Here is a 27608-nt window from a genome sequence, read left to right as displayed (position 1 = left end):
ATACAGTTTCCTCTTTCGTGGTCGTTCTTACTAGTGAAGACGATCGGTGTTGTATAATATGTACTCTGTGTCCCTATATTAAACACACGCACCAATATATATATCGTGTCAGAGCTATTACACAACCCTTACAGAGCCACAGACAAGGACCTGTTTGTACATAGTATGTGATCAGATCAAAAGGCTTTTTATAAGGCTCTTAACGTCTGTTTACTGGGAAGCCACTCTTTAACAAGACCCCTTTCCAAAGTGTGACCTGGAAGACTCAAACCAGCGCTCTGCCCCCTCACTTACACGCCTCCTGCCTCCCCCCTCCCCCAGCCCCATTCATTGGGCTGCGGTGTCGTACAACTTGCAGTGTTTTCGCTGGTTTTGCGCTCACACTAGAACACTGCAGCCCGGGGGGCTTGCCAGTGACATTAACTCATAGTCCTGCCCCCCCCGCAGCCCAGGCCACAACCCCCCAGCCTGGAGCGGTCTGTGAGCTGCCATGAGGCACGGGGAGGGCTGGAGGGCCAGGTTCTCTCCCATTCACGGAGAGGAAAAGTTTACATTGTACCTCGTTAAGGACTTTGCTCTGTCCGCTTTTTTTTTTTTTTTTTTTTTTTCCCCTTTTTGGTTACCCTGATTGTACCTCTGCATCCCCCTCCCCCTCCACGTGATGGGCCCGACATGCGCAGCAGCGCCCGGGGAGCCAGAGGCACATCTGCAGACTGACGTCAGTGTGCGCTCAGCCTCCCAGGCAAAGCTGCCAAAACTTCCCTCGGCTGCTGGAGCTCTAAACTTGGCTGCAGGCCGGCAGTGAGAAGAGATCTAGGGCTACTTCAACAAAACTTTCTTGAGTCCTCCCTGCCTGCTTTCTCTATCTCCCTTCCTCTCTCTCACCCTCCAGCTCTGATGAGATTCACATGGTACTTTGCCCAGAAGAAGCTGGCCAAGAAGAGGGTACTCCTCCCCACCCCAAAATAAGTCTGTTTTCCTTCCTCCCCCCCACCCTTTTTTTTTTTTTTTTTTACTTTTTCGGTTGGAAAGACAAAATGTGCAGGGTGATAGATTGGGTGAATTGATGGCATCCCTTTTTCTGCCAAGTCAGTCCGCTCTCTGAAAATCCCTTTTAGGAAGACTGGAGGATTTCACTTTGTTGGAGAATATAACTGGTGTGGCTTGAAAAAGGGGGAAAGCAGAGAGGAATACGGGACTCGTACAGTGCTATCTCTAGTGTTTGAAATTTACTTTATATCAGAAATTGAAGATGAAAACGGTAAGAAAAGACTTCATGCTGTTCAATGAAACGTCTCTTTGTGCTTTTCTTGTCTGCTGAATAATGATGCATGTAGATCTTTTGGGGGATGGGGGAGGTTCTACCGCACTAAGCGAGGTGGATTTGGAATAATTTCAGAGAGAAAAACCTTTGAGATTGAGGATTACGAGAGGGGGAAGATATTTTCTATTCCAAAGAATAGTGTGGTATTGTGTAGAAAACCTTTTCAGGTTTAGACTAAATAATTGGTGGAAAATAGGCAAAACCTTTTAACAGATTCGATTAAAAAAATCCTCCAGTATTTTGTCGTGTCATGTCAGTGTCTACTTAAGCGGTCAGACAAGTGCATATTTTGTGTCTGGGCTCAAAGGGTCCGCATTAATGTGATAGCTGCAGCCTGATGCTCTAGGAGATGTTAAGCTCTTAATAGGCTAATCAGCGAGATGGAAGCGTGTGTTTTTGATTTACTTCGAGCCATTTGGGATTTGCTAGACTCTTAACCCCACGGAGCCTTATTTATCGGTGTGTGGCTGTATATATATTGCATGGCACACAGTTCAAAGGATGATGTTTTTTTTTTTGGAGGAGGAATAATTGAAATCCCGTTTCCTGGTGATGTGTGTATAGTTCTTGTATTTGCTAATTTCTTTAATGGTACAAGAGGGAAAAGAGAAACGCGCACACAGAGAGCGAGCGTCTCAGACTCTTGTTTTTATTTGGGCTGCCGGTGCAACGCATTTGGGCCACATGCCAAGTGTCTGGGTCACACGCGTTTTATCCAAATAGATTTAGCGCTGCTGTCTGGAAATGGGCTGCTGAATGTTAACTTTAGGATCAACTCCACCAGAGCAGCTAGACTCTTCCCTTCAGTCTTTCTGGGGAAGAGGATTGTTCTTCTTTATAATTTTAAGGGTGTGTGTGTGTCTGATTATCTCTAATTTTCTTTCCTGCTGATATTTCATGTGAGGTTATTTTTAAGAATATTTATAGTTGCTAGTCTGGGTTTTTAGACATAAACCTGACAGCTGATCTCCCTAGAAAGTTTGGCATGACTTGAGGGGATGAGTGGGGCAGACTAGGAGGAAAATGCTGTTCAGATAAATGCAGTTTTGTTTCTCCCCCAAGGTGGTCGCTGATCTGGTGGTTTACATTACAACATACACAACAGCACTTTGGTTGTTCATGCTTTGGTTTTTGATTAATAAATGGGTCGCAAAGCCCCCTCGTTCCCTTTGTGTTTACTTTTCTTGCATTTTCTCCTCCCCCCCACATTTCTTTTCAGCAAGTCCTCTAAAACGAGGTCTGTGGGTCTGTATTTAAGTCTGTATAACTCCCAGGGGCAAGTCCCTAATCCTCAGGCTTTTGAAGCAGGGCAATGCTTTTCATGGCTAGCCCAATACCTGTAATTGAATTTGTTTTTGTTTTATTCCCAACCCCTCCTTGTCCTCTTTTGCCCCTCCCGCTGCATTTCCTTAGCAACCACTAGTACTACCAATGATCACTGACTGCTCCTGTCCTTTCAAGACACGGCTCTGTCCCAAGTCTTCCCCGTCTCTGTGACTTGCGTGTGAGAAGCAGCAGAACGGGAGTGAGCAGAAGGCAGGGGGAGGGGTTGCACCTTGATCAATACAGAACACGACCTTAGACCAAACAATGTTTGCTTCTCACCTAAAGCTGGCGACCAATCACCATGTGTATCTAATAAGATTGCTCATGAAGAGAGAGATGTGACTCCTGAGGAGCCGAAATGTGGTTTATCTTTGTGATCAGCAATAACTGTAGGATATTTTTAGCTGTAGGCATAACTTCCAAATATGTCATTTCCCTCATTTTCTTCTACGTGGGGATCTTTACTGATACTGCCTGATTCTCTCTCTCCCCCCTCCCCCACCGCGAAACCTGTGGTTTGTTTAATGACATAGCCTGATTTCGTTTAACAAGAGTTTATTAGTGGACCTCAGGTGTTGCCGCAAGACCTCATACAGTCCGAGGACAGAGTAGCCGGGAGATGCTGTGTAGGATGAAGCACGGAACGAGCTGCTGTGGGAGAACGATCAGCTTGAGCTTGGAGTCCCAGTGGGGACTGAGCGGAGGCAGCTCCGTACTGTTGCCAGTTGCAGAGGCTGAGGGGAGGAGGAAGTGCATGGGCGGGGGCTCTACCTGTCTCATGAGACGTGTGCCTTCTTATTGGGTCGCGGGAGGGAGTCCCTGAGTTCACTACACTCCCGCTGAAAGTACAGGATGGTTGGCCCTAGGAAGTCTAACCCAAAGCTCCCTGGACCACAGTGAGCCTGCAGCGGGACAAGTAGTACCGCGTGTGGCTCCCTCTCACCAAACTAGCCCTCACTGAATGCAAAAGGAAACCCATGTGAGTGTCATTGTAGCTATCTGGTGTTATGGCCACTCACAGTTATTGCATTTGAACAATAGCATAGCAAGGAAGAAGAAATGGAAGTTTGGAAGCGGTGGAAGGCTGCTAAACCCATCACCCCTGAGCCCACAGAGCTCCCTGCTGTGTGCACAGGTTTTACCAGCTCTATCTCAGATTTCGAAGTACTTCTTGCATCTTTTCCTTCACCACTCTAGCATGGTTTCAGAGTAACAGCCGTGTTAGTCTGTATTCGCAAAAAGAAAAGGAGTACTTGTGGCACCTTAGAGACTAACCGATGCCGTTTTCATATATGTGGTAACTGTTGCATTTAGATAAATGTTAAGAAAACAAAATCACAAACGATTACCTTGGATATGCATATAGTTCATTCCCTATACAATTTACTTACTAATGAACATGTAGGGTTGATAAAAGGTGTCAGCTTGACAGCAGTGGAGACTGAAATCCTCAATTTATTCACAGAACAGGTATGCTATAGCCAGTGGAAGCTTGTACAAGCTTGTACAGCTTTGTATTGGGAGGACCAGTCTAGAGTAGAGAGTGTGATTCAGCCTCCATGTCCATTCTCAGTCTTAAGGCTTGGGGCAGTAGTAAAAACACCTGTGGCCTGTTCAGATAGTACTTACACCAGCTGCAATGCTGCCGGAAAACAGACTCAAAAGTCAGTGAAACTTGTACTAACTCTCCTGGGGATCTTGTTGTGTGAACAGTTGCCCCCTAAAGTATAGTAAGGGGGCTATTCAGGACTTTCACTGCACTGTAGCAATGTCCACATAGGATGTTACTGCATTGCAAGCTGGCACACTGTAGATTCACACCTTGACTTGCAGCAGAGTAACTTGCCATGTAGACAAGCCCTTAGACTGAGACCAACCCATTTCATGCAGGCCACTGAAAAGACATTAAATAATAATATTTTTTGGCCACTACTGACCAATGTTAATTTGAACCAGTGACCTAGAGGTAAAAGGTACCATATCTTACTAGTAGTATTCTGAGCCATCTAGTCCCCTTTGGCTCTACAGTTGAGGGAGACTGTGTTGTTAGGACAATACATGATACGCACAGGCAGAATATGAGCTCCCTACTGTGATGCTGTGGCTAAGAGGACTGATGTGATCCTTGCTCATATAAAGAGGGCCCGGGGAATATCAAATAGGAGTTGGGAGGTGACATTAATTCTGTATACAGCATTCACAAGACCATTACTGGAATACAGTGTCCAGTTTTGGTTATCCACACTTTAAAAAAGATGTTGACAAACTGGAAAGGGTTCAGAAAAGAGCTACTAGAATTATTAGAGGCATGAAAAAACCTGCCTGACAGTGAGAGATTTAAGAAGCTCAGTAAAAAGAAAAGGAGTACTAGTGGCACTTTAGAGATTAATCAATTTATTTGAGCATAAGCTTTCGTGAGCTACAGCTCACTTCATCGGATGCATGTAGCTCACGAAAGCTTATGCTCAAATAAATTGGCTAGTCTCTAAGGTGCCACTAGTACTCCTTTTCTTTTTGCGAATACAGACTAACCTGGCTGCTGCTCTGAAAGCTCAGTGGAATTGTAGGCACGTAGGTCTATCTTTAGAGGTCATCAAGTCCAGCCCCCTGCACAGAGGCAAGACTACGTACACCTAGACCATCCCTAACAAGTATTTGTCCAATTTGGTTAAAACCTCCAATGATGGGGATTCCACAGCCTTCCTTGGAAGACTATTCAAGAACTTTACTACTCCTATAGTTAGAAAATTTTCCCTAATATGTAACCTAAATCTCTCTTGCTTCAGACTAAGCCCATTATATATTGTCCCACCTTCAGTGGACATGGAGAACAATTAATCAATGTCCTCTATTGCCTTAACATGTTTGAAGACTGTTATCAGGTCATCCCTCAGTCTTCATTTCTCAAGACTAAACATGCCTAGGTTTTTTTTAACCTTTTCTGATAGGTCAGGTACTCCAGCTGAGGCTTCACCAGTGGTGAGTAGAGTGGGACAATTACTGCCCATATGACACTCCTGTTAATAGACTCCAAAATAATATTAGCCTTTTTCACAGCTGCATCACATTGTTGAATCATATTCAATTTGTGATACACTGTAACCCCCAGATCCTTTTCAGCAGTACTATCACCTAGCCGGTAATTCCCCATTTTCTAGTTGCGCATTTGATTTTTCCTTCCTACATGTAGTATTTTGAACTTGTCTTCCTGAATTTCATCTGGTTGATTTCATACCAATTCTCCAATTTGTCAAGATCATTTTGAATTCTTATCCTATCCTCCAAAGTTCTTGCAACCCTTCCCAGCTTGGTGTCATCCACAGATTTTATAAGCAAACTCTCTATTCCATTATCCAAGTCATCAATGAAATTTTGAATAGTACCTGATGCAGGACTGACCCCTGCAGGACTGCAGTAGATTCACCATCCCAGTTTGACAGAGAACCATTGATAACTACTCTTTGAGTATGGTCTTTCAATCAGCTGTGCACCCACCTTATAGAAATTTTAATTCACACCATATTTTCCTAGTTTGCTTATGAGAATCTCATCTGGGCCTGTGTTAAAAGACTTATAAAATCAAGATATATCATGTCTACAGCTTTTCCCCATCCACTAGGCCAGTAACCACATCAAAGAAGGAAATTAGGTTGGTTTGACATGATTTGTTCATGACAAATCTGTGGTGGCTAGTGCTATAACCCTATTATTCTCTATGTGCTTACAAATTATTTAATAATTTGTTCCAGGTATTAAAGGTAGGTTCCCTGGGTCCTCTTCATTCTCCTTTTTAAAGATCTGTATGACATCTGCCCTTCTTCAGCCTTTTGGGACCTCACTTGTCCTTTATGAGTTCTTGAAGATAATTGCTAATGGTTCCGTGATTGCTTCAGCTAGTTCCCCAACTACCCTAGGATGAATTTAATCAAACCTTGACAACTTGAATGCATCTGACTTGTCTAAATATTCTTTAATGTGTTCTTTCTCTCTTTTGCTTGTGTTCCTTCCTTTTTGTTAATATTAATTGTGTCACCATTAACCTTTTTAGTGAAAACTGAAGCAAAATAGGCATTAAACATCTCAGCCTTCTTGATGTAATCAGTTATTAGCACTCCTTCTCTGCTAAGTAGAGGACCTACACTTTCCTTCATCTTTCTCTTGCTCTCTGTGTATTTAATGAGCTTGTTCTTATTACCTTTTATGTCCCTTGTTAGGTGTAACTCATTTTGTGGCTTAGCCTTTCTGATTTTGCCCCTACTTACTTGTGCTATTATTTTATTCCCTACTTAGCAGTTTGTCCATTTGTTTCTACTTTTTTAGGATTCCTTCTTGATTTTCGGGTCTTTAAAGAACTCCTGATGGAGCCATAGTTTATCAAAAAGAAGATTAGAGTCTGTCAGTACCTGGATTGGAGAAGATTTCTGATAGTTAGAGGGCTCTTTAATAACAGACAAAGACAGAGCATAATCCAGTGGCTGGATATTGAAGCTAGACAAATCCAAACTGGAAGTAAGGCACACTTTTAAATATTGAGGGTAATTAACCATTGGAGCACTTTATCTAAGAAGAGATTTATTATCTCTTGAAATCTTCAAATCAAGATTAACTATCTATCTAAAACATAAACTGTAGTTTAACCAAGTGGTCTTAGTAAATGACATGTTTCTAAATGAATTCTAAGGCCAGTGTTATACAGGCAGTCAGATTAGATGCTCATTATGGTCCTTTTAGGGCTTAAAATCTATAAGTTACAACACTAAATCCCCTCGCTCTCCCTGATAAAATCCTTACTAGTTTAGAATTGCCATTTACTTGAAAAGTATCCTTTAGTCTCAGTGTTATTTCCTCATCATATCATAATTAAATACTATATGCTATTTTGAGAAGAAAGCTAAAATAACAATATAATGTGTATAATATGTAGCAACAATTAACTACATTTTAAACACTGGTTACAGAACATGGCTAGTCTTCACTACAGCGCTAATATATAAATTGACTCAACTAGATGTTGAGTTTATTGAGAAATTTGTTGTACACGGTGATGAAACAGAGAAACTGCCAACCAGCACGGCAGGGGTTAAAGAGAGCCATTGGGCCCAACTAGCTCTGCCCCATTATACCTGCAGCCTATGCCAGGCCTTGAGGGGGAGGAAAAAGGAGAGAGCCTGGCTCAGTTTAGGGCTCAGCTCGGCAAAGAGGCAGGAGCCAGCAGCCTCCCTACCTGAGGGGAAGGAGCACTAGCCTGCTAGCCAAGGAAGCCCCAGGCAGTAAACACCATCTCCCCAGCCAAGGGAGATTGCGAGGAAGACTTAGGACCCTCCGGCACCTGAGGTAACTAAGTGAGCAAACCCCAGTGACATTGTGGGGCTCGTCCTCACCAACTTCCGGCTGCCCTGCCCAAAGGAGCCTGGGACTGCGGCAAGGTGCTGCCCAAGACCCAAGAGGGGACCCTACAGGAAGCAAGGTGCTCAGCAAATTGGACTAGTGGGGCCATGGCCAAACCGACAGACTGGTAGGAAGTAACCCAGGACAGCGGATTTTAACTCGCTGCTGGGAAGGCCTTGTCCCATTAAGGAGCTGATGTTCACAGGGCCCTGGACTGGGACCCAGTGGAGAGGGAGGGCCTGGGTCCCCCTACCATCCCCTGGCCTTAAAGTCTGAGTCTCCTCAACCAAACGGGGCTGAGAGCCATGTGCTCTAACCAGTAGGCCACTTGACGCTCTAAGCTACCTGTAACATACACTTTGAACAGTGCTGCACATTATCATCTTGATTCTGTAACCTTTACTCACGCAAGTAATTCCATTGACTTCAATAGGACTTTTTGTGTGAGTAAAAGCTGTAGGAACAGACCTTCTGTTTTGATACAATTCTGAGGTAACATAAGTTCCTTCCAGTTGTAGATGTTAACTCATATGGTGTTGGGTATTTTTATTTAAGATGTTTTCAACTTTTCATGTGTTTTGTTGTGACTACTGATGGACCCACAGAGCCCAGTGTGAGGCAGGGTGTTACAGATTACTGTATACAATTTTGAGACCTGCATTTTATTCAAAACAATATAATGGGTAGTTTGTAATGTGTCGTTATCAACAATTTACCCAGTTCCCAGCACACTAAAATTATTGAAGTGTGTACAAATACATTAAATGATGAGCTGTCTGTACAAAATGTCTTTGCTAATATTAATTATTAATATTATTATTATATTTGCAAAATTAATAATAATTAATAATTATTACAATTAATAACAATAATTTCAAATGATGAACTAAATTCTCTAGCAGAAACACATGGAAAACTTCCATTGAAGTTAAACTGAATTTTGCCTGCATAAGGGGTGCAGGGTGAGCCCTGAATAAATAATAATAACAATAACGTTCATGTTGTAGATCAGATAACTATACGCTTCTCTGTCAGAAAACATTACAATGCATTCCTGCGTTCTTCCTTTGTCTGCCACCATATTGGGTCTAATTATCCACTATTGAAATCAATCAGAACATTGCACTGACTACAGTGAGCCAAGCATTTATATTTAAAGCATTGGCTTTGTAAATGTTTGTTAAAGCCCTGATCTCATAAACACTAACATACTTCAATTGGATAAGTAGTTCCACTGAAATCAATTAAGAATTACACATGCTTAAAGTGTGTGTATACGTTTCTGCAGGATTGGGTCCTTAGACCATACAAGCAACAATGTTCAAATCTGATTGCCAACTACGTAGTAATTCAGGGATCAGCAACCTTTGGCATGCGGCCTGTTAGAGAAATCTGCTGGCGGGCCGGGACGGTTTGTTCAGAAGCAGCGTCTGCAGGTTCGGCCGATTGCAGCTCCCACTGGCCGCAGTTTGCTGTTCCAGGCCAATAGGGGCTGCAGGAAGCGGCAGCCAGCACATCCCTCGGCTCGCACTGCCTCCCACAGCCCCCATTGGCCTAGAACGGCGAACCGCGGCCAGTGGGAGCTGCGATCTGCTGAACCTGCAGACGCTACAGGTAAACAAACCGTCCCAGCCCACCAGTGGATTTCCCTGATGGGCCGCATGCCAAAGGTTGCTGATCCCTGTAGTAATTCATGACACTTGGATAGCATTTTTGCAGTATAGATCTTCCAATTTAAAGTAGACCTTACTTTGACATGCCTGTTTTTTTCTTTTTTTCAGGTAAAGAAATGGACAAAGTTTAATAACTATCACGTCTGACACCTTATTGATCTCTAAAGGAATTTTACAACATACTTGTTTTTGAACTGAGAAAATGACTGCAGATATAGAAGAAAGCACAGGTTGTTGGAAAAGAGTACCTGTCAAAAAGTGGAACATCCAATAATTATTTTGGAAGAAATATAAAATAAATATCCCTGTTATGGTGCGATTCTGGAGTGGAGTTAACTCTATAGCACATAGGTAGCCCTCCAAAAAAACCGAAACCCTTTCTGTTTTTCTAAATTATGGAAATTTTGTGGAAGACGTTGACCTGGATTTTGAGCCTAGTCATGGCTTCATCGGAATTTCACAGTGACAACAGGCTTTCATATAATTCTCAAGGTAGGGGTCCCACTTTTATAGCTGGAAAGACATATCCCTTTTGCACTTATTTCAGGTAATGCTTTCCTAAGCCATTGTTATATAAATAGCTAGTGATCATATTAACACTTATGTAGTTTTCTCATGATTTATTATCATGAAAGTCAGGGGTGCTGGAACAATTTGTGTAGTGCGGGTGCTGAGAGCCATTAAACCAAACTGTAAATCCTGTGTATGATGGAAACCACTTCAAGCCAGGGACTGCGAAAGCACCCCCAGCACCCCTAGTTCTAGCACCTATGATGAACGTTCATTTGCAGAGAAACCCATTAGGTCAAAGTGTATCTTGAGATTGATGTTTTAATTTCTTTTATTTCTAACTTTAACTATAACAAAGTCCTTCAAATTAAGTTTAATCATAATGCAATAGCATGTTAAAGACTGGCCATAATGTCATAAACATTTTTTTAAATTGCAGAAACTATGAAAGTCTAAAACATGTCTTGAAATATTTGCATTTGTAGGCTTTTTTAGTGAAATGAGGATACATTTAAATGTTTTTACAAATATATTTTTTCATTGCAACTGTTTTTATTTTTGCAGGTGGATCTTATAGTTTTTGTCTTTAAGTGAAATCGTTGGTAGATGTACATTCTTCACAGTGTAGAATGTAGCCCCAAATGTTTACGTAGTAGGTTAAATAGGAAAAATATAAAGTGAATTTGAAATATTTGCATTTCTAGTGAGATCAAATTAACAGGAACCTGCATGAATTTTGCTGATTCTTTTTAAAGATAGAATATTTTTCTTGATTTTATTTAGCAAAGCTTTTCACCATGCAAATACCTGAAATCAACTTTCACTCATGAGGGTGATGGGATTTAGCCAGCTGTGGTTTATGTTTATACTACTACTTGTTGTTTCCTGTTATATTTTCTTTTCTTTTATGCCCATTTCCTGGACTGGCTTACCTGGTGATTACAAAGAGGAATTCCTGTCTTACCTTGAACATTACCAACTAACAGTCCCAGTAAGGGTTGATCAAAATGGAGCCTTCCTCAGCTATACTGTGAAAGATGATGAACCCTCGAGGAGAAGGAAGAGGAGTACAGACCTTTATGACCAAGCATCTAAATTATTTTTTAAACTCTCTGCCTATGGCAAGCACTTTCATTTAAACTTGATTCTCAACACAGATTTGGTGTCCAAACATTTTACAGTAGAATACTGGGGGAAAGATGGACCTAAATGGAAACATGATTTGCTAGACCACTGTCATTACACAGGATATTTGCAAGACCAACATAGCACAACTAAAGTGGCTTTAAGCAACTGCAATGGTCTGGTAAGTGCGTGTTATATATTTTAGTTTCATAGTGTACTTTCTCCTTTAAAATATAGAGGAAGAACTTAATTAGCGTATGTTCATGTTCTTTGAGTTCCTGCAAGAAGCAAACAGACAGAAAGGTGAGGAACAGAGATCTGGCTCCTGAGGAAAAGTACTTATTCTAAGTACTAAGGCCCAGTCCTGTAGTCCTACTTCAGTCAAATTTTAGTGCTTCCAGTGCCTGTATTAGGGCTGCAAGATTAGTTATGGAGTGAGATTAGATTTATCAAAACTGTTGCAAACTCTGGGAATAAAAATGACTGGCCTTAGGGGTGCTGAGTGCCTTTTGCAATGGACCAACTGGCATGAAATTCCAGTTCAGGGTGTACAGCACATCTTGGTATTGGGTTCAAAAGGCCTGAAATAAATAATGAGGAAGGAAAACTGTGGCCCAGAAGTCTTCTGTGCTACAGTCCCAAGGAGTGAAGAAGAAAGCAGAACCCTTGGCAAATAGCAAAGCCACAAAATAATTATTTACATTTTTTACAGGATCTTTATATTTATAAATCAAATAAAAATGCTTTAAAGTAACAGTAGTGTTAGAAATCCAAGTATTTACAATGGTTTTTGTAAATTGTTCTCTCATTGTTGATGAAACTCTTGGTCATTCAGCACTAGTTCTTATATGGAAAAAATCTTACTCCCTAATACTATAATTGAAGCCTAAAAATAACAATAGGCTAGGGAATTACAAAGTGATAAAATAAAAGATCATGATTGGGAAATACTAAACCAAGAGTCTACTGATTGCTGTAGTAAATTTTAAAATACATGTTGCTATTATCCACTGCAAAAATATTATTTTACTGTTTCTATTACAGTAGCCTGTAGAGGTCCCCAACAAAGATTAGGATTTTATTGTATTAGGTGCAGAATGTCTAAAAGTTTTTTTTTCTCTGGATTATTTTGAGCACTTCCTTTTTTCCCCTGCAGGTGTCATAGAATAATACATCCTGTGACATCATTGATAACAAAAGTCTACTATTACAGTGCAGAGTGCCAGACAATAACCTAGCTAACTAGATAGATTGAAATTCACTTAGCTAATTGTATCTGTGTTATCAGAGTGATGCATTCTGAGGCACTTCTCCCCCAGAAGGATTTCAAGGGGGAGAGTCATATTTAAGAAGCTTAGTTAAAAGTATTTCTGTGTTTAAATGCATCCACAGCCTGGTGAGTGGGAGCATATAGTACATGTTTTTGGCCTTAACTTCAATTTCACTTTACCTTTGCAGTTCATCTATAAGGATGTGTTTTAATCTTTAAGGATATATTTAAGGATGTGTCTTATGTTAATACACTGAGTTATCAGCATGTAGATTGTATTCTAAAGATACTGCAGTGACTGGAGCTCTACTTCTGGGTCTCAGCTTGCTAGTGTACATGCCCGAATGCCTCTGACACTCAGAAATGTTTGCCCTTTGAGGAACAGGCTGGCTCACCTCATTTTGAGATCAACCGACAGTGCCTCAGCGCCCTTCTGGACATTTCATTTTTGTTCCTGTCTGGCCTTGGCCAGCTCACAAGTTCCCTGTCAGAGCTGGGGTCATTGCAGATGATCCCTGTTGTCTGCTATCCCTACAGACTTTGACGTTGGTTTGGACACCATTTCTATACCATTTGATTTCTCCTCTAGCCATCTCATTCACTGGTGCTAGCTTTCCTTCAAAGCTTTTAGCTGCATAGCTGGGGACATCTTGAAGCTATTGACAGCTCCTTGAGATAGGGAGATCTTTTTGACTTGCATGGTTCACATGCCCCAGTGACTTCAGTAGGTGTCTGTTGGTCACTGGCCTCGTCACATCCCTCAGACATTCCTTTGGCTTCTCAGTAGGTTGATAGTCTCAGTGTTCTGTCAGTAGTTTGGCCTTAGCACATTGTGCTTCCAGAGCATTGACTTTAAGTGTCAGATTACGCATTTAATTCATTATCTTTGGTGTCTTTGACTATTGATGCTTGTTCAGTATTTCTTCCAACCAGGGCTGGATTAAGGTAATTCTGGGTCCCGAAGCACACCACAAATGGGACTCTCAAGGCCTATTCTCTTGTGGGCCTGCACCTCGGCAGGGTCATGCCTCCTACTTTACATGGCAGTGTCAGAGAGCCTACTACCCCTCTCAGAAAGGCTCAGACAGTGGCATGGGGCTCCTTTCACTCCCCAGAAGCAGGAGCAGGAAGTAAGGCTCTCTTACCCCTTCTCTTTAAAAGAGGTTGGGACCCTCCAGAACTTACACTTGAGCTGCTGGGATATCTCACTGCACTTGGGGCTGGGCTCACTGCACACTTCTCCTGCCACACAGAGACTCCTTTGCTGGATGATGTTGACAGGGCCCTCCAGAGGAATGGGTTTTGGAGTTAACACCCTATTCAGATGGACCCATCCCAGAGCTATTTTTTCATGCTCTCTGTAGTTTCAGGCAGAGATCACTGAATCAGTTACACTCATGTCATATTTTCAGACTTTTCCTTCCCATCACTGGGAGTAGAAATTTATCTTCTTACACTGAAAGTGTACTGTAATCACAAATCTCCAGGAGCTAGGGCTCCAGCCTGTGCCTTAATCTTGCCCTGCTTCTAGCTCTCCCAGCACCTGCTTTTGGTGGCGGGAGGGGAATGACACATTTGGGAAGTCTCCATCATTTCATAGAATATCAGGGTTGGAAGGGACCTCAGACTGTCTGAAACTATTTTGTATAGTTTCTTTTATTACTCTAAAACTGGGTTTTTTGGAGACTGTCCTGTGGTTTTTAGCCTCTAAAAGTAGGAACCAAGTCAGTGTGATAAAGAAAGAATAATTACTTATTGACAATTCTGCTTCTCTGGAAAGGTCATTTGTTTGAATTCCTACTTCACATGCCTTCCTCCTCTTAGATATGTGGACGGGCCTACATTTTCAATTACTAAATTTTTTTCCTGAAAGTTTCCTCCTATCATAAATAGCCTCTGGTATCTGTTATATTTTGAATGTGAGGAGCCTTGTTTTTCCCCTCCTCAAGGAACTAAAACAAAATGTTCTTGAAGGTACTGAGGCACTAGAATTTGATCTTAGAATAAGGCTGTGCCTCAGAGTCCCAGATGCCCTTGAGACAATTCTACCCTGTCCCAGGCTGGCAAGCTGAGACCCAAGAGTAGAAATACAGTCAAATGATATCTTCAGGGATACAGCATTACAGGTAAGCAATTATTCCTTTTCCAACAGTCTCAGTTTAAACATCTCACTTTAGTAAATGTGTCATGAATATGGAGAAAGAAGTCCCAAATGGAGTAAGGGGAGATGTTCTTACTGAACTACTTCTAAGGTATAATGGCAGGAAAACCTCATTTTGTTGTTGTAAGAAAAATATTTTTTGTTCATTACAACTTGTCATTTTCAAAATAACACACACTAAGTTCATGAAGACCATGTTTAGAAGTGCAAACAGAGAGTAATATTATATACCATCATTTCTTCTATCCCAACATTTCATAGGATTCCTATTCATAGAGTTTAAGACCAGAAGGGACTATTAGATCATCTAGTCTGACCTCCTGCATATAACAAGTCCTTAAATTTCACCCAGTTACTTCTGCAATTGAGCTCAATAACTTATATTTGACTAAAGTTGGGTTAAAGCATAATTTCCAGAAAGGCATCCAGCTTGGATTTGAAGACATCAAGATATGGAGAAACCACAGCTTCTGTTGGTAGTCTGTTTCAATGGTTAATCACCCTCACTGGTAAATGTGGGCCTTATATACAATATGTATTTGTCTGGCTTCAGCTTCCAGCCATTGGTTCTTGTTACGTCTTTCTTTGTTAGGTTTAAGGAGTCCTTCAGTACCTGGTATTTTCTGCCACTTGATCCCATTCTGTTCAAGTCACCTCTCATTCTTCTTTTTGATAAGCTAAGCAGTTCTTTAAGTCTCTCACTGTAAGGCATTTTCTCCAGCCCTGGAATCATTTTTTAGGCTCTTTTCTGCACCATTGTCAAGCAACATCCTTTAAAAATGTAGAGACTAGAACTGTGCATGGTATTCTGGTGCCAGTGTCGCCAATGCAGTGTACAGAGGAGAAATCATCTCTATCCTCCTCCTTATTACTTCCCTGTTTATAAACTAAAGGATCACACTGGCCCTTTTTGTGACAGCATCTGGTACTGGGAGCTTATGTTGAGTTGCTCACCCGCCATGTCCATCTTTTAAAGTAACTACCATTTAACACAACTAAATACTTTCATAGACGTGAAATCAATTTTAAATATGACACTTTGGATGACATTTAAAAATATTATTTGATTTATGAAGATTAAAACCCAGACCATATCCTGTCCTAGATCTGTATGAGTGGAGTTCCCTTTGATGGAAATGAGTATTTTGTGTGTGGGCTTAACTTTCACAAGATCATATCCAGGCTGCCCTGTGTATGTAATTACTGGGAAATGAGCGCACACATACAAGCTAGTCATTTGCAGCATGAATGTGCAACTATCTAGGTACTGTGCAAGAATGGTTGAGGAGTGGGTGGAGCTATATTTATGTTGGCACACTTGTAACTTTCAGTGGCAAATTGGGTCGGAAGCTTCCATTATTGTCAAGCAACAATACGTATGTGTACAGATTAAAGTAGGAAAGCTGCTATTTACTCAGTTGCTAAAATGCTTCTAGATGTGTGGATAAGAAAGTCTCAGAAAGAGCAAAGTCAATACAGAGAGCAAACTATGGCTACGTTTACAGTAGCAGCTGGTGAGATGATTCCCCTGCTTGTGTACACAAATGCGCACAGCTCAGTGAGAGCCAACGTGAGGCTAAATCGCACTGCAGCTGCAGTAGCACAGGTAGCAGCAGTGGCTGTCTGTGCTACCGCGGCTGCACTGCGATTTAGACCTGTGCTGGCTCCATGAGAGCTAGTGTGAGTATGGGTACATGAGCAAGGGAATCGTACCCTTAGCTCAGGGGTGGGCAAACTTTTTGGCCCAAGGGCCACATCTGGGTGGGGAAATTGCATGCAGGGCCATGAATGTAGGGCTAGGGCTGGGGCAAGGGGTTGGGGTGCGGGAGGGAATGGGGTGTGTGGGAGGGGGTGTGGTATGCAGGAAGGGGCTCAGGGCAAGGGGTTGGGGCAGAGGAGGGGTGCGGAGTGTACAAGGGGGCTCAGGGCAGGGGGTTGGGGTTCAGGAGGTGTGCAAGGTGCAGCAGGGGGCTCAGGGCAGGGGGTTGGGGTGAAGGAGGAGTGCGGGGTGAGGAAGGGGGCTCAGGGCAGGGGGTTGGTGTGCAGGCAAGATTGCGGCAGGGGCTCAGGGCAGGCAGTTGGGGTGTGGGGTGCTGGAGGGGTTCAGGGTGCGGGCTCTGGCCCAGCGCCACTGACCTGGAGTGGCTCCGGGGTGGCAGTGGTGCGCACCAGGGCCAAGGCAGGCTCACTGCCTGCCCTGGCCCCACACTGCTCCCAGAAGTGGCCGGCACCATGTCCCTACAGCCCGGGGGGGGAGAGGGAGGGCAGAGGGCTCTGCGCGCTGCCCTCACCTGTGGGTACCTCCCAGGAAGCTCCAATTGGCTGCAGTTCCCTCTGCCTTCCCTCCCCCAGGGGCCACAAGGATGTGGTGCCGGCCGCTTCTGGGAGCAGCGTGGGGCCATGGGAGTGGCAATCCCATGGGCCGGATCCAAAGCCCTGATGGGCTGGATCCGGCCTGCAGGCCGTAGTTTGTCCACCCCTGCCCTAGCTCGTAGTGTAGATATAGCCTAATACACAGAAATACGTTATTTATTCAAGTCTTGTCCTCACAGAAGAACAAAAGAGAAAGCAACATGTTGGACCACTCTGGGAAGATATGAAAAGTCAGACATTAATTCTATGATTTACCCCTAATGGAGAAAATTATGTCATCCATAATATTTTCAGTAATAGGTGTATTTTAAATGGTAATTCGTACAAACACCTCCTCCCAAAAAACTTGTTTCAAAACCCAGATAAGATTGCTGCCTAACAACATAGTTACCTATAACATCATTTAGAAACCTCAAATTCATAAAAACAAGGAAATAGGTTTTTAGTAGGTACAGGACTGGGTTTACAACTATTACTGAATTCAGTAGGAACAGGATTGGACCAAAACTATCCAGAAAAGCCATATTTTTTTTAGTTTTGAAATATTTTTCCATATATAGATGGCACTTGAGTCTTCAAGGAACTTTAACCACATGGAAAGTTTGAAGGAGTGTTAGTAAACTAGATAAAGACAAAGACATTAAAAAAGACAATATTTCAAGTTATGGTAATTTTTGAATAATCTGTAATTAAAAAACACTGTGATGTGGTTCTCTTTTGCCTTCACAGATATCTGACAATTTTCAGGCCAAACCAGTGTTCAAAGGTGAAGTTTATAGGGGCCTAAAATAGGGTTTCAACCACCTTCCATTATAAAACCCTAATTATGGAGAGGCTACCATTTCTCCATAATGGATGATATTCTAAGAAAAACTATTTTATTAGTAACATTATATTTCTTTTCCATTAGATAGACAGCTTTAATTGCAAGCCATAAATTAAGTTTATTAATGGTGATCTGCAAAGAAATTTAACAAAGTTCCATCAGCTTAAAATATGTGCTGGCTGCCCTGCCAAACCAGAGTAAGCAGGACAATGAGTCTATAAAAATGGCTTTGTTTAGATTCCACAATGTGCCAGTCCCTCTCCAGATCACCATCTCTTCCTCCAAATGATGCTTAAGAATATGCTATACTGATAATGTTCCATCAATTATAGAACCACCTTGGATAATGTTTTGTTAAATTTCTTAGAGGTCACTTTTACATTGTGATGATCTTGACTCATGTTTTGGACCTTGAGGTTTAACTCATGTACTGTTTATATTCAAGCAAACAAAAATACACCCTACCAAAACAAGAGTCCCCACACCACATGCTTTTCTCTCTGGGGTGAGGATAAGAGAACGAACAACATGTGACATATGTGGAGTTATTTTGCTTAATGCATTACTGGAAGGCACTCAGATTCTTTGGTGATGAGTATGGTATAAAAAACTATGTAGAATAGAAATAGAATGGAAAACACAAAATGGAAAATTGATTCAAAAACATAAATATGTTTAATTACTTAATGGTCAGTCTCACACTCCTTATTCAAAGAAGCTTCTTACTGCTGCCAGTGCAAGTTTTGCCGGACTAAGGAGTGGAAGGGCAGGCCCAAAGTGTGCTTTAAAGTTTCACTTTGGATGTAATAGCACAATTCCTAGAATTCATTAGCCAAAAGTTACTAACGGTGTACAAACTGGAAACATTTCTAAATGCATATACTTTCTAATATTGTAAAGATCATAATTGTTATGTATTTTTGTTGATATAGTCATTGACTATACAGAGGCTGCATTGGTTTATCTAAAATATGTTTCAAAATCAATTTAGTTAAATCACTGCAAACCCCTTGTGTGGGAACAACTGTATCAAATTGGTTATAACTGTTTAGTTTGCATCTATAAATTTACTGATGCAAGCTAAATGATATACACCAGGCTTAACATGATATATAGACACAAAGTTTTTGTCCTTGTTTAACAAAATCACTTTAAAAACTAAACTTTAGTTAAACCAGTGCACCTCTGTGTAGCTTAGGCCAGATAGTACTATTGAATTTCTTGATTTAAGGTAGAGAAGTATGGCAATACTCTTTGGTGGTGCCATGGGTTTTTACTCACAGTAGATTGCAGATTTTTGTAGTATTTATTTTCTCTCTTTTTTCTTACATGCACCGAGCAGTGAGTTAATGTAGAAATTTGAAGTGTTATCATTAACGTTTGAGTTAGTACCCTTTGAAATGAATGGAACAGATCTGGCCTCTCCTCTTAGATTTAGGTTCTGTAAACACAGGCAGATGTCACTCCATCTGTTTGTTACACTAGGGTCGTGTTTTTGAGGCTATCTCAGCACCCATATAACAGCTAGCAACTCAGTCTATACATTATGTGGACTATACTGGCATAGATACGTCACGGTAGTTATGCTGGCATAACCCCATAGTATAGATACAGCCTACTCTGACAGAATGGGTTTTTCCATCAATGGAGGAACACTGCCTCCCCGAAAGACAGTAGATAGGTCAATGGAGGCATTCTTCCAGAGACATAGCTGCATCTACACTGGAGGTTAGCTTGACATAGCTATGTTTGTCAGGGGTATGTCAACCTAAATTTTAAGTGTACACCAGGCTTTAGGGCTAGATTTATAAGGGGGTTGTAGGCTTCTAACCTTCAGGCAACCTGCTGCCTAGTGGAATTCACAACCTCAGAGTAGGCTCCCAAGCTCCCTACATGATGCGTCGGTACCTAAAACAGGGATTCACAGAAGCCAGCATGCTGAATGGGGAGCTGCCTAAACTAGCCAATAGGAAATGCTGAGGGGAGGGGTGTTGCTTAAACCCCACCCTTCAAAGGAAACGAGGCATCTGTCTCTGCTTGGGATTCCTAGTCATGAACCTTCTCCTGGAGTTAGGCACCTAAGATAGGTCAGTGCTTTCTAAAGTAAAAGTGAGGAGGAGCTGCTGCTACCCTGTGTATATCGACTAGCTTAGAGATTGGAGCATTCATCTTGGATGCTGGAATCCTGAAATGCCACTTTGACCAGATTAAAAGCAGAGACTGGAACCTAAGTCTTCTATCTCCTAAGTGAGGACTTCCCCCCTCAACCTCTGGGCTTTAGGAGGATATTCTTGAATGGGTCTCTTTCAGTCACTCCTGTATGACATACTTCAGTAGTCATTGGAACAGTCAGTGAGTGAGAATGATGCCATAGCCCCATGGTTAGGGCATGCAGCTGAAAGGTGAGAGATCTGGGTTTAAGTCACTCTTCAGAATTGGGTGGAAGAGAGATTTGAACCTGGGTCTTCCACACTTTTGGGTGAGTACTCTAACTATTGGCCTACTGTCTGGTGTGGATTAGGCACACTCAGAGCATGCCTACTGGATTGGGCCCAAGAGCCAAGACAGGAAGGGGAACGTCTTGCTTATGAATCCTGCTTGAGCTTAGATGAGCATTAGATGTTGAGCAGTTTGGCAATGTCAGGATTTTGGTGGTTTTGCCCATGCCCACTGGCAGAAATGTCGCAGGGATTTTTACTGTGACTTTAGGTTAGGTAACAACTGAGTGGGGCTTTTGTGAATGCCAGTGGCACCTAAATGTTGGACTTAGGTGCCTAAAGGGGTAGTTAAGTGCTTGAGCCCGTTTTGTGAATTTAGCCTTTCATTTTTATTTTAAATGAAAATTTAGATGCGGAACAACAAGAAGGTGGTATGGAAGAGGTCTCGTACCAGCATATGCTGGCTAAATTTGAGCCCAGATGTTATTTCTTTTGTGAAGTAACTCAGTTTAGTGAACAGATAGTGAAAACTACTGTAGAAGAGGAGCATTTATGGTGATGGTTTCCGTGTAGGGAAAAGACAACTGAAAGCTGTGTGTGCAGTTTAGGATATGTGCTCATAGTCTTTGAAAATAAATGGATAAGGTACATATATAAAGCACCTTCCTTTCCAAAGTGTCCCATAGCACTTCACAAGCAACATACAAACTACTGAAATATGGATGTGCAAATGTACAGAGTATATCTGGCAGTCATTAGGTGAACATTACAGCCTTATAAAATGACCCCTTACAATCTTGCTGCATGCATGTTACACTGCCTGCAGAGACACAATAGCTTATGTGCTAATTTTTGAAAATAGAGGTGCTGAGCACCATCTGGGAGATGCTGAGTACTCTCAGTTAAATAGTGAGACCATGTCTACACTGCAAAATAGAACCCATGGCAGCGAGTCTCAGAGACAGGGTCTACAAACATCTGGTGGGTGGGTCTCAGAGCCCATCATCCAGCCTAAGCGGGAATGTTTATACTGCTATTTTTAGCACCATAGTGCAAGCCCCTCAAGCCTGAGTCTGTAGACCCAGCCTCTGAGACCCGCTGCAGTGTGTTTTTTTTCTTCAGTGTAGACATACCAAATGGACTATTTAAAACTATCTCTAACTCTGGTTGACTTCAACATAGTCTTTATAATGCCTTTGATGTAAATAGCATCAGTTTCTAAGTGACTTGCCTAAGACCACAGAACCAGGGTTAGAATTTGTAACTTCCTGCTTCCCAATTCTCTTGCTGTCCCGTACCTCTCTCTCATATTGTAAAGATTGTCATCAATTCCAAAGCCTTTAGGTGTTGATGTAGAGACTGGAATCTTCAGACTGGCAAATATAGTGTGGAATTATGTCTATAAGGCAATTCCCTCGTGTTTACACATCCAAAGGTGCTCCAAAGCTGGAGTTATTTCTTCTGTTGTTCAGTTTTAATGGCTGAAAATCCACATATTAAGGCATGTAGGAATTTGTGGAGTTGGCCTGACATGTCTCCTTTCCTTCCTGAACCACTTCCCCTTTCATGAGAATCTGAGATTGCAGACATGGAAGTAATGAAGAATAAAAGGTCTTCTCTCATGCATTGTAAAATTTGGAAAAATGATCAGTTTCCTTGGCAGAATCCAAACTAGCGAATAATCTGCTTAGGTATGATCTGCCTAAGATCTGTAGTGCAATTCTGAGGTAGAAATCTATATGTAAAACGTCCCTCATATATAGTGTAAATTAATTAATATTATTAATTTGAGCCTAAGGAAGTGCAATACAGTGTTAGAACTCAGCATTTGGATACAAAACACAGTGGTTTCTTTGAATAATATTTGCCTAAAATAAGTCTGTTATGTAAGTTTTCTCTTTTGAAGCAATGTATGGCATTAAAACATCTCTCGGTATGCCATCATAGAGGGACACTGTGTTCACTCTCTGAACAAGGCCATTTTGGCTTGGCATCATTTTTAATGGATATGAATCATATAATTCTGGAACATCGTTGTCAATAGATTGTTTCATGAGGCAAAAAAAGGCTGATTGTCACACACCAAAAATGTCTCTTGCTGTCTTACCACATCTGGACAAAAATGGTGGGAAAGAACTGAGGAAGCGAGGCAGTAATTTTTTCTTCATTTTCTCTTTGTGTTGCTAATAGGAGCTTGCTCCTTCTCCCATGGAAGTCAGTGGGGATTTTGCTGTGAGTTCAGTGGGAGGAAAGCTGGTATCTTCTCTGTTTAGTATGTTGTCTTATAATTAAGGATATTTGCAGAGAAACAGTAACTAGTTGCTTTTGTTTGTCTTCTTATTCTCCTTTAAGCATGGCGTTATCGCTACAGAAGATGAAGAATATTTCATTGAGCCTTTAAGGAATATAACTGAAAATTCCAATAATTTTAGTTTTGAAAGTGGTCATCCCCATGTTATTTACAAGAAGTCTGCCATGCACCAACAACATCTCTATGATCATGCTCATTGTGGCGTCTCAGGTAAATAAGCATGAACATCAGTTATGTTTTCACTCTTTTAAAAAAAGTGTCATTTAAGATTTAAAACTAAAAATACCTTTATATTATTTCTACATTGGTTCCATGTACCATACATAATAGGGTTCAATTATTGTGAGTTTAGTGTTAGGAACTCTCCTCTTGGATGATGCTGTTCACCCCTTTGAAAAGTAGCTTTGCATTTTTTTCAGATTCAAGTCAAGAATGTAGTGTCTTTGAAGGCTAAGGCACTGGGAGTAAGTCTTATTTTATTCCTTTATTGAGTACAATGATAGTGATGAGCACAGGCTTCCTCACAGTGTGCTGTAAGTGTACCTCATCCCTGACTGGAAGGCACGACTTAAGTGACTAAGTATTACATACAGCTCAATGTTTAGTAAGTGTTGTGTATCTCATTTGAGAAAACTTGACACATGATAAATGTGTGTTGATGTTATGATTAATAATATATTTTGAAATGAGCCGGAAGTCACCAATTTTTTCTTTGATACCCTTTGATACTGATTATTGATTCAGTTTGTTAAGGTTACTCCCAAAATAGTTGCATAGGTGATTTAATTATGAGTGTCACAGGGGTGATATCATAGTTTTGGTTGAAAAATGTTTCCATTCACAGCCCAATTTTCCATCCACTTTAAACTTTCTCAGAACTCTTCTATTGTCCTCAATTTTCCCTGCTTAGACTGAGGCCAAAAGATAACTTTTTTTAGGCCAATTTAGAGTAAATCTAACAAGCTGTTTTAGATTTATGGAACTAAAAAATATTTTTTACATCTTTGACAAATGGTCTAACCTTTTATTGTTTATGTACATCTTAAGAATAGTTTGTTCTGAAAAGTTTACTTTAATCTTGGGCATTAGTCCTTAGTCAGATATAGTGCATAGGACAGGTTTGGCAAATATTAATTTCAAAATAAAAAAAGGTAACAAATTCATTATTGATGTAATCTCTGTTGGCTGCTATTGTTAGAAACTGTAACTTGCTGGCACCGTCTGACTGAGATTACAACACAAAGGCCCCTGCCTGGAGAAGAGTTTTCCTGAGTGGTTCAGTTAGTTGTGTTCTTCCTCTGTGTGGGGAACAGCACCCTTCAACTCCACCTATTTAAAGAAAGGATCATGGAATGTAGGTTACTGCTTTTCCCCCCATGATCATAGCCCCTGTAAAGGCTGATTCCCCACTCTGGCACTTCGAATGAAGAAGGTGGGGGCGATCAAGGACTCTAAAAATTAATACTTGCCACTCCAGGCTTGTATTAAACTTCCAAGGTTACAGCTTTTCTCTGACCTTGGATTGGTAGATGCTGCCAGCACCCAAGTGCAAAACCCCTTTGAGAACCCAGGAAGGCGCACTTGGGAATTCCTTCCTGTGGGGTACCCCCAAGCCCTTTCACCCCCCTCTGGGGAAGAGCTGAGAAAGAAAAAAGGGAAATCAGCTGTTGCCACCAGCTAATTAAACAATATGTGCACAAACTTCTTAAGACACAGAAATCCAATCCTGTTCTTAAAAAAGGTAAATTTTATTAAAAAAAAAAAAAAAAAAAAAAAAAAAAAGAAGAAGAAGAAGAACATACATCTGGAAACTCAGTCTATTGCTAGATTTTAAAAGAGTAACTACAAGGATTAAGCATCAAGAATAGTTTTCTTGAGGTCCAGCTTAAAGGTTTCAAGCAAAACAAAAGCACCTGAGGTTAGCACAGAGGAGTCCACAAGCCATAAAGAAATAAAAGGGATAAACCTAACTGCGTCTTTCTAGACATTTCCTGATCTACTTATATATCTGGGGTTTTAGATGAGTCGTTTCGAGGTATGATACTGATGATTTTTCATACCTGGCCCAAAGCTTCTTACAGCATAACTGCAGCCCTGTCTGCCTCTCCCCGAAGAACGACAACAGACAGACAAAAGGGGAGTCTTGTTTCAATTTTAAAAAGTTCTAGCCTTCCCATTGGCTCTTTTGGCCAGGTGCCCACTCACTTCCTTTTACCTATACGTAGCAGTGAGATTTTTTAACCCTGGAGCAATTAGAGAACAGCTACTAAGAGGGATTTTATAGCTACTGGCTGGCTGGGTGTCCATAAAAGGGAACTATCCCTCACTCCCTTCATTTATCACTGCCCCAGAGCAGGGAAGACATATCAGCCCCTCCTGAGGACACCACATGGGGAGAAAGATAAATTAACTATATCCAAACAGTCATCTGTGACAACTGAGGGGAGGTGAGATGACCAGCCTGGTATGGGCATTTTTTAAGAGGTGCACATCACACACACAGTTCATCAAATGTGTACACTGAGAGCTTGCAGTCCTAAAAAATGTGTCCCTGCACTCTCTTAAAAGTGTCCATATACTACCCACAGCTTCCAAATCCTTGCCACCCCAAGCCCCTCCCATCCGTAACCCCCCCAAACGCAAACCATCACCTGCAATGCATTCCTCTCTACTTCCCCCTCACTGCCTTGGAACCTCCTTGTCCCAAGTTCCTTCCTCTGACATACTCTCCACATTTCTCCCAGATGTGTGGGTCTTCCACCCTGCCCACTCCACTCCTCCTCCCAACCACAACTGTCAAACCCTCTTCTTCCAGCTGCCATATCTTTTTTGACATCCTTATCTCAGCTACCAAAATACTACCAACTCCTTCCATGACAATTATTAAACCTCTGACCCCCATTTGTCAAACCCCCAAACTTCCTCAGGACCTCTGACAGCATCTCTTTTTTTCATCCTTTCTCAACTTCCAAATCCCAGGACCAGGTCTACATGAGAAATGTTTGCTGATATAGTAATGTTGGTTAGGGTGTGATTTTTATACCAGCAAAAGCTGTAGTGTAGATGCAGTTACATCAGCAAAAAAAGTGCTTTTGCTGATATACCTTATATTATTCAAGGAGCTATACCGGTAAAAGCACTGTGGCTGATATAAACTGTGTCTACACTAGGAGGGTTTGCCAGTATAGCTATACCTGTAAACCTTTTCTAATAGAGACTAGACCAAAGTCCTAAAGAACACCTAGCCTGTAGCAGCAAAATAGACAGGTATAGAGGGATATCCAATCGATAGCATTTGGTGGACATGGGGAAGATGATATTTCTGACTCATCTGAGAAAAATATTCAGATATCTGGCATGAAGTGGGCAGATTGTCTGGAAGATGTTCAGTTTTCCTTCGAGTGATTGTGTACATATACATTCCACCAGATGTGTATGTACGCTCAGTGCACTGGAGTGTGAGATTTTTGTACCCCTACATGGCACATATATCTCTACTGTTCTTGTGTTCTCAGGTGAGGGCATAAAAGGGGTGTGTGTCCACCACCTCCCTCTCACTTCCTTCTTACCGCCTGTGGCGAGAGTTGGAGTTCCTTGTAACATTAGCTTTGGTTAGCCAGCTTTGGAAAATGTTCTCTATATAGTTAGTATAGTTGTAGTTAGTATTTATGATAGGATAAGATAGATAGTTTGGGTGTAGTTTTATTAGTACCTGGAGGATTTATTATGAAAAAATCCCCAGGTTTTAAACAGTGTGCCATGAGCAGGGATGTTATCTTTGTCACAGATGGGCACAAGAGCTGTCTGTTTTTTCTGGGTGAGGGACAGAAGGGGGACAAATGCCCTATCTGTACTTTCTTTTGCACCCACACTAAGAAGCAGAGTGACTATCATCTTAAAAGTTCACCTCATGAAGGAGGTGATAAGACCTGCAATTGAGCCAAGCCCCAATCATGACCCAGAGGATTCTGGATCAACTCAGAGTGCTACTCCAGCTACTTCTGACTCCAAATGTAGGTCTGGGAGTAAACATCATCCTTCCCCTTCTCTATTTGAATTGGAGTGTTCTAAGCATTCAGGCTCTGACATTACCTCTAAGGGTATGTCTACACTATGCAATTAGGTCGATATTATAGAAGTCGATTTTTAGAAATCGATTTTATGCAGTCGATTGCGTATGTCCACACTAAGCACATTAAGTCGGTGGAGTGCGTCCTCACTACCGTGTCTAGCATCGACTTATGGAGCGTTGCACTGTGGGTAGCTATCCCACATTCCCGCAGTCTCCGCTGCCGATTGGAATTCTGGGTTAAGTTCCCAATGCCTGATCGGGCAAAAACATTGTCGCAGGTGGTTTTGGGTACATGTCATCAGTCACCCCTCCCTCCGTGAAAGCAACGGCAGACAATCGTTTCGTGCCTTTTTTCCGTGCAGACGCCATACCACGGCAAGTGTGCAGCCCGCTCAGCTCAGCTCACCGACACCGCCGCTGTTGTGTCCTGTGTGCTGCTGGCAGCAGACGGTGCAGTAGGACTGCTAACTGTTGTCATACACCACTTCCGCTGCAATTCTGCTGCTATTGTCTCAATAGTGAATTTCTCCATGTTGTCTGTCATGGGCTCCCGGGTACGTGTGTTCTTCCTCGGGAAATGTGCGCGGTGCTAACCATCATCCTCCACCACTTCTGCTGCAACTCTGCTCTCCTGTTCTCATGAATCCACCTTGCAGGTCCTCTCGCCGTTCTTTATAAATATCTATTCTTGTGGCATTGGTGTTTAGCCACTGATTCCGCTGCAACTCTGCTCTCCTGCAGACGCCATACCACGGCAAGCATGGAGCCCGCTCAGATCACCACAGCAGTTATGAGCATTGTAAACACCTCG

At 41.8% G+C, this 27608-nt stretch overlaps 1 protein-coding gene across 1 annotated transcript in view; it reads left to right on the top strand.

Annotated features, from left to right (window-relative positions):
- Positions 1-629: 629 nt before the first annotated feature.
- Positions 630-27608, top strand: part of ADAMTS6 (ADAM metallopeptidase with thrombospondin type 1 motif 6) — a 324386-nt gene continuing 297407 nt past the window's right edge. Inside the window, exons 1-4 of the mRNA XM_077816928.1 lie at positions 630-1261; positions 9820-10203; positions 11169-11527; positions 22767-22935. Of these exons, the coding sequence (XP_077673054.1) occupies positions 10107-10203; positions 11169-11527; positions 22767-22935 (625 nt within the window). The 5' untranslated portion in view covers positions 630-1261; positions 9820-10106. The remainder of the gene's footprint in view (positions 1262-9819; positions 10204-11168; positions 11528-22766; positions 22936-27608) is intronic.

This window comes from Eretmochelys imbricata, chromosome 5, assembly GCF_965152235.1.
Source record: "Eretmochelys imbricata isolate rEreImb1 chromosome 5, rEreImb1.hap1, whole genome shotgun sequence".
NCBI classification, from domain to species: domain Eukaryota; kingdom Metazoa; phylum Chordata; order Testudines; family Cheloniidae; genus Eretmochelys; species Eretmochelys imbricata.
The sequence above is the reverse complement of the archived record's forward strand: the minus strand, read 5'-3'. Positions and strand labels throughout refer to the sequence as shown.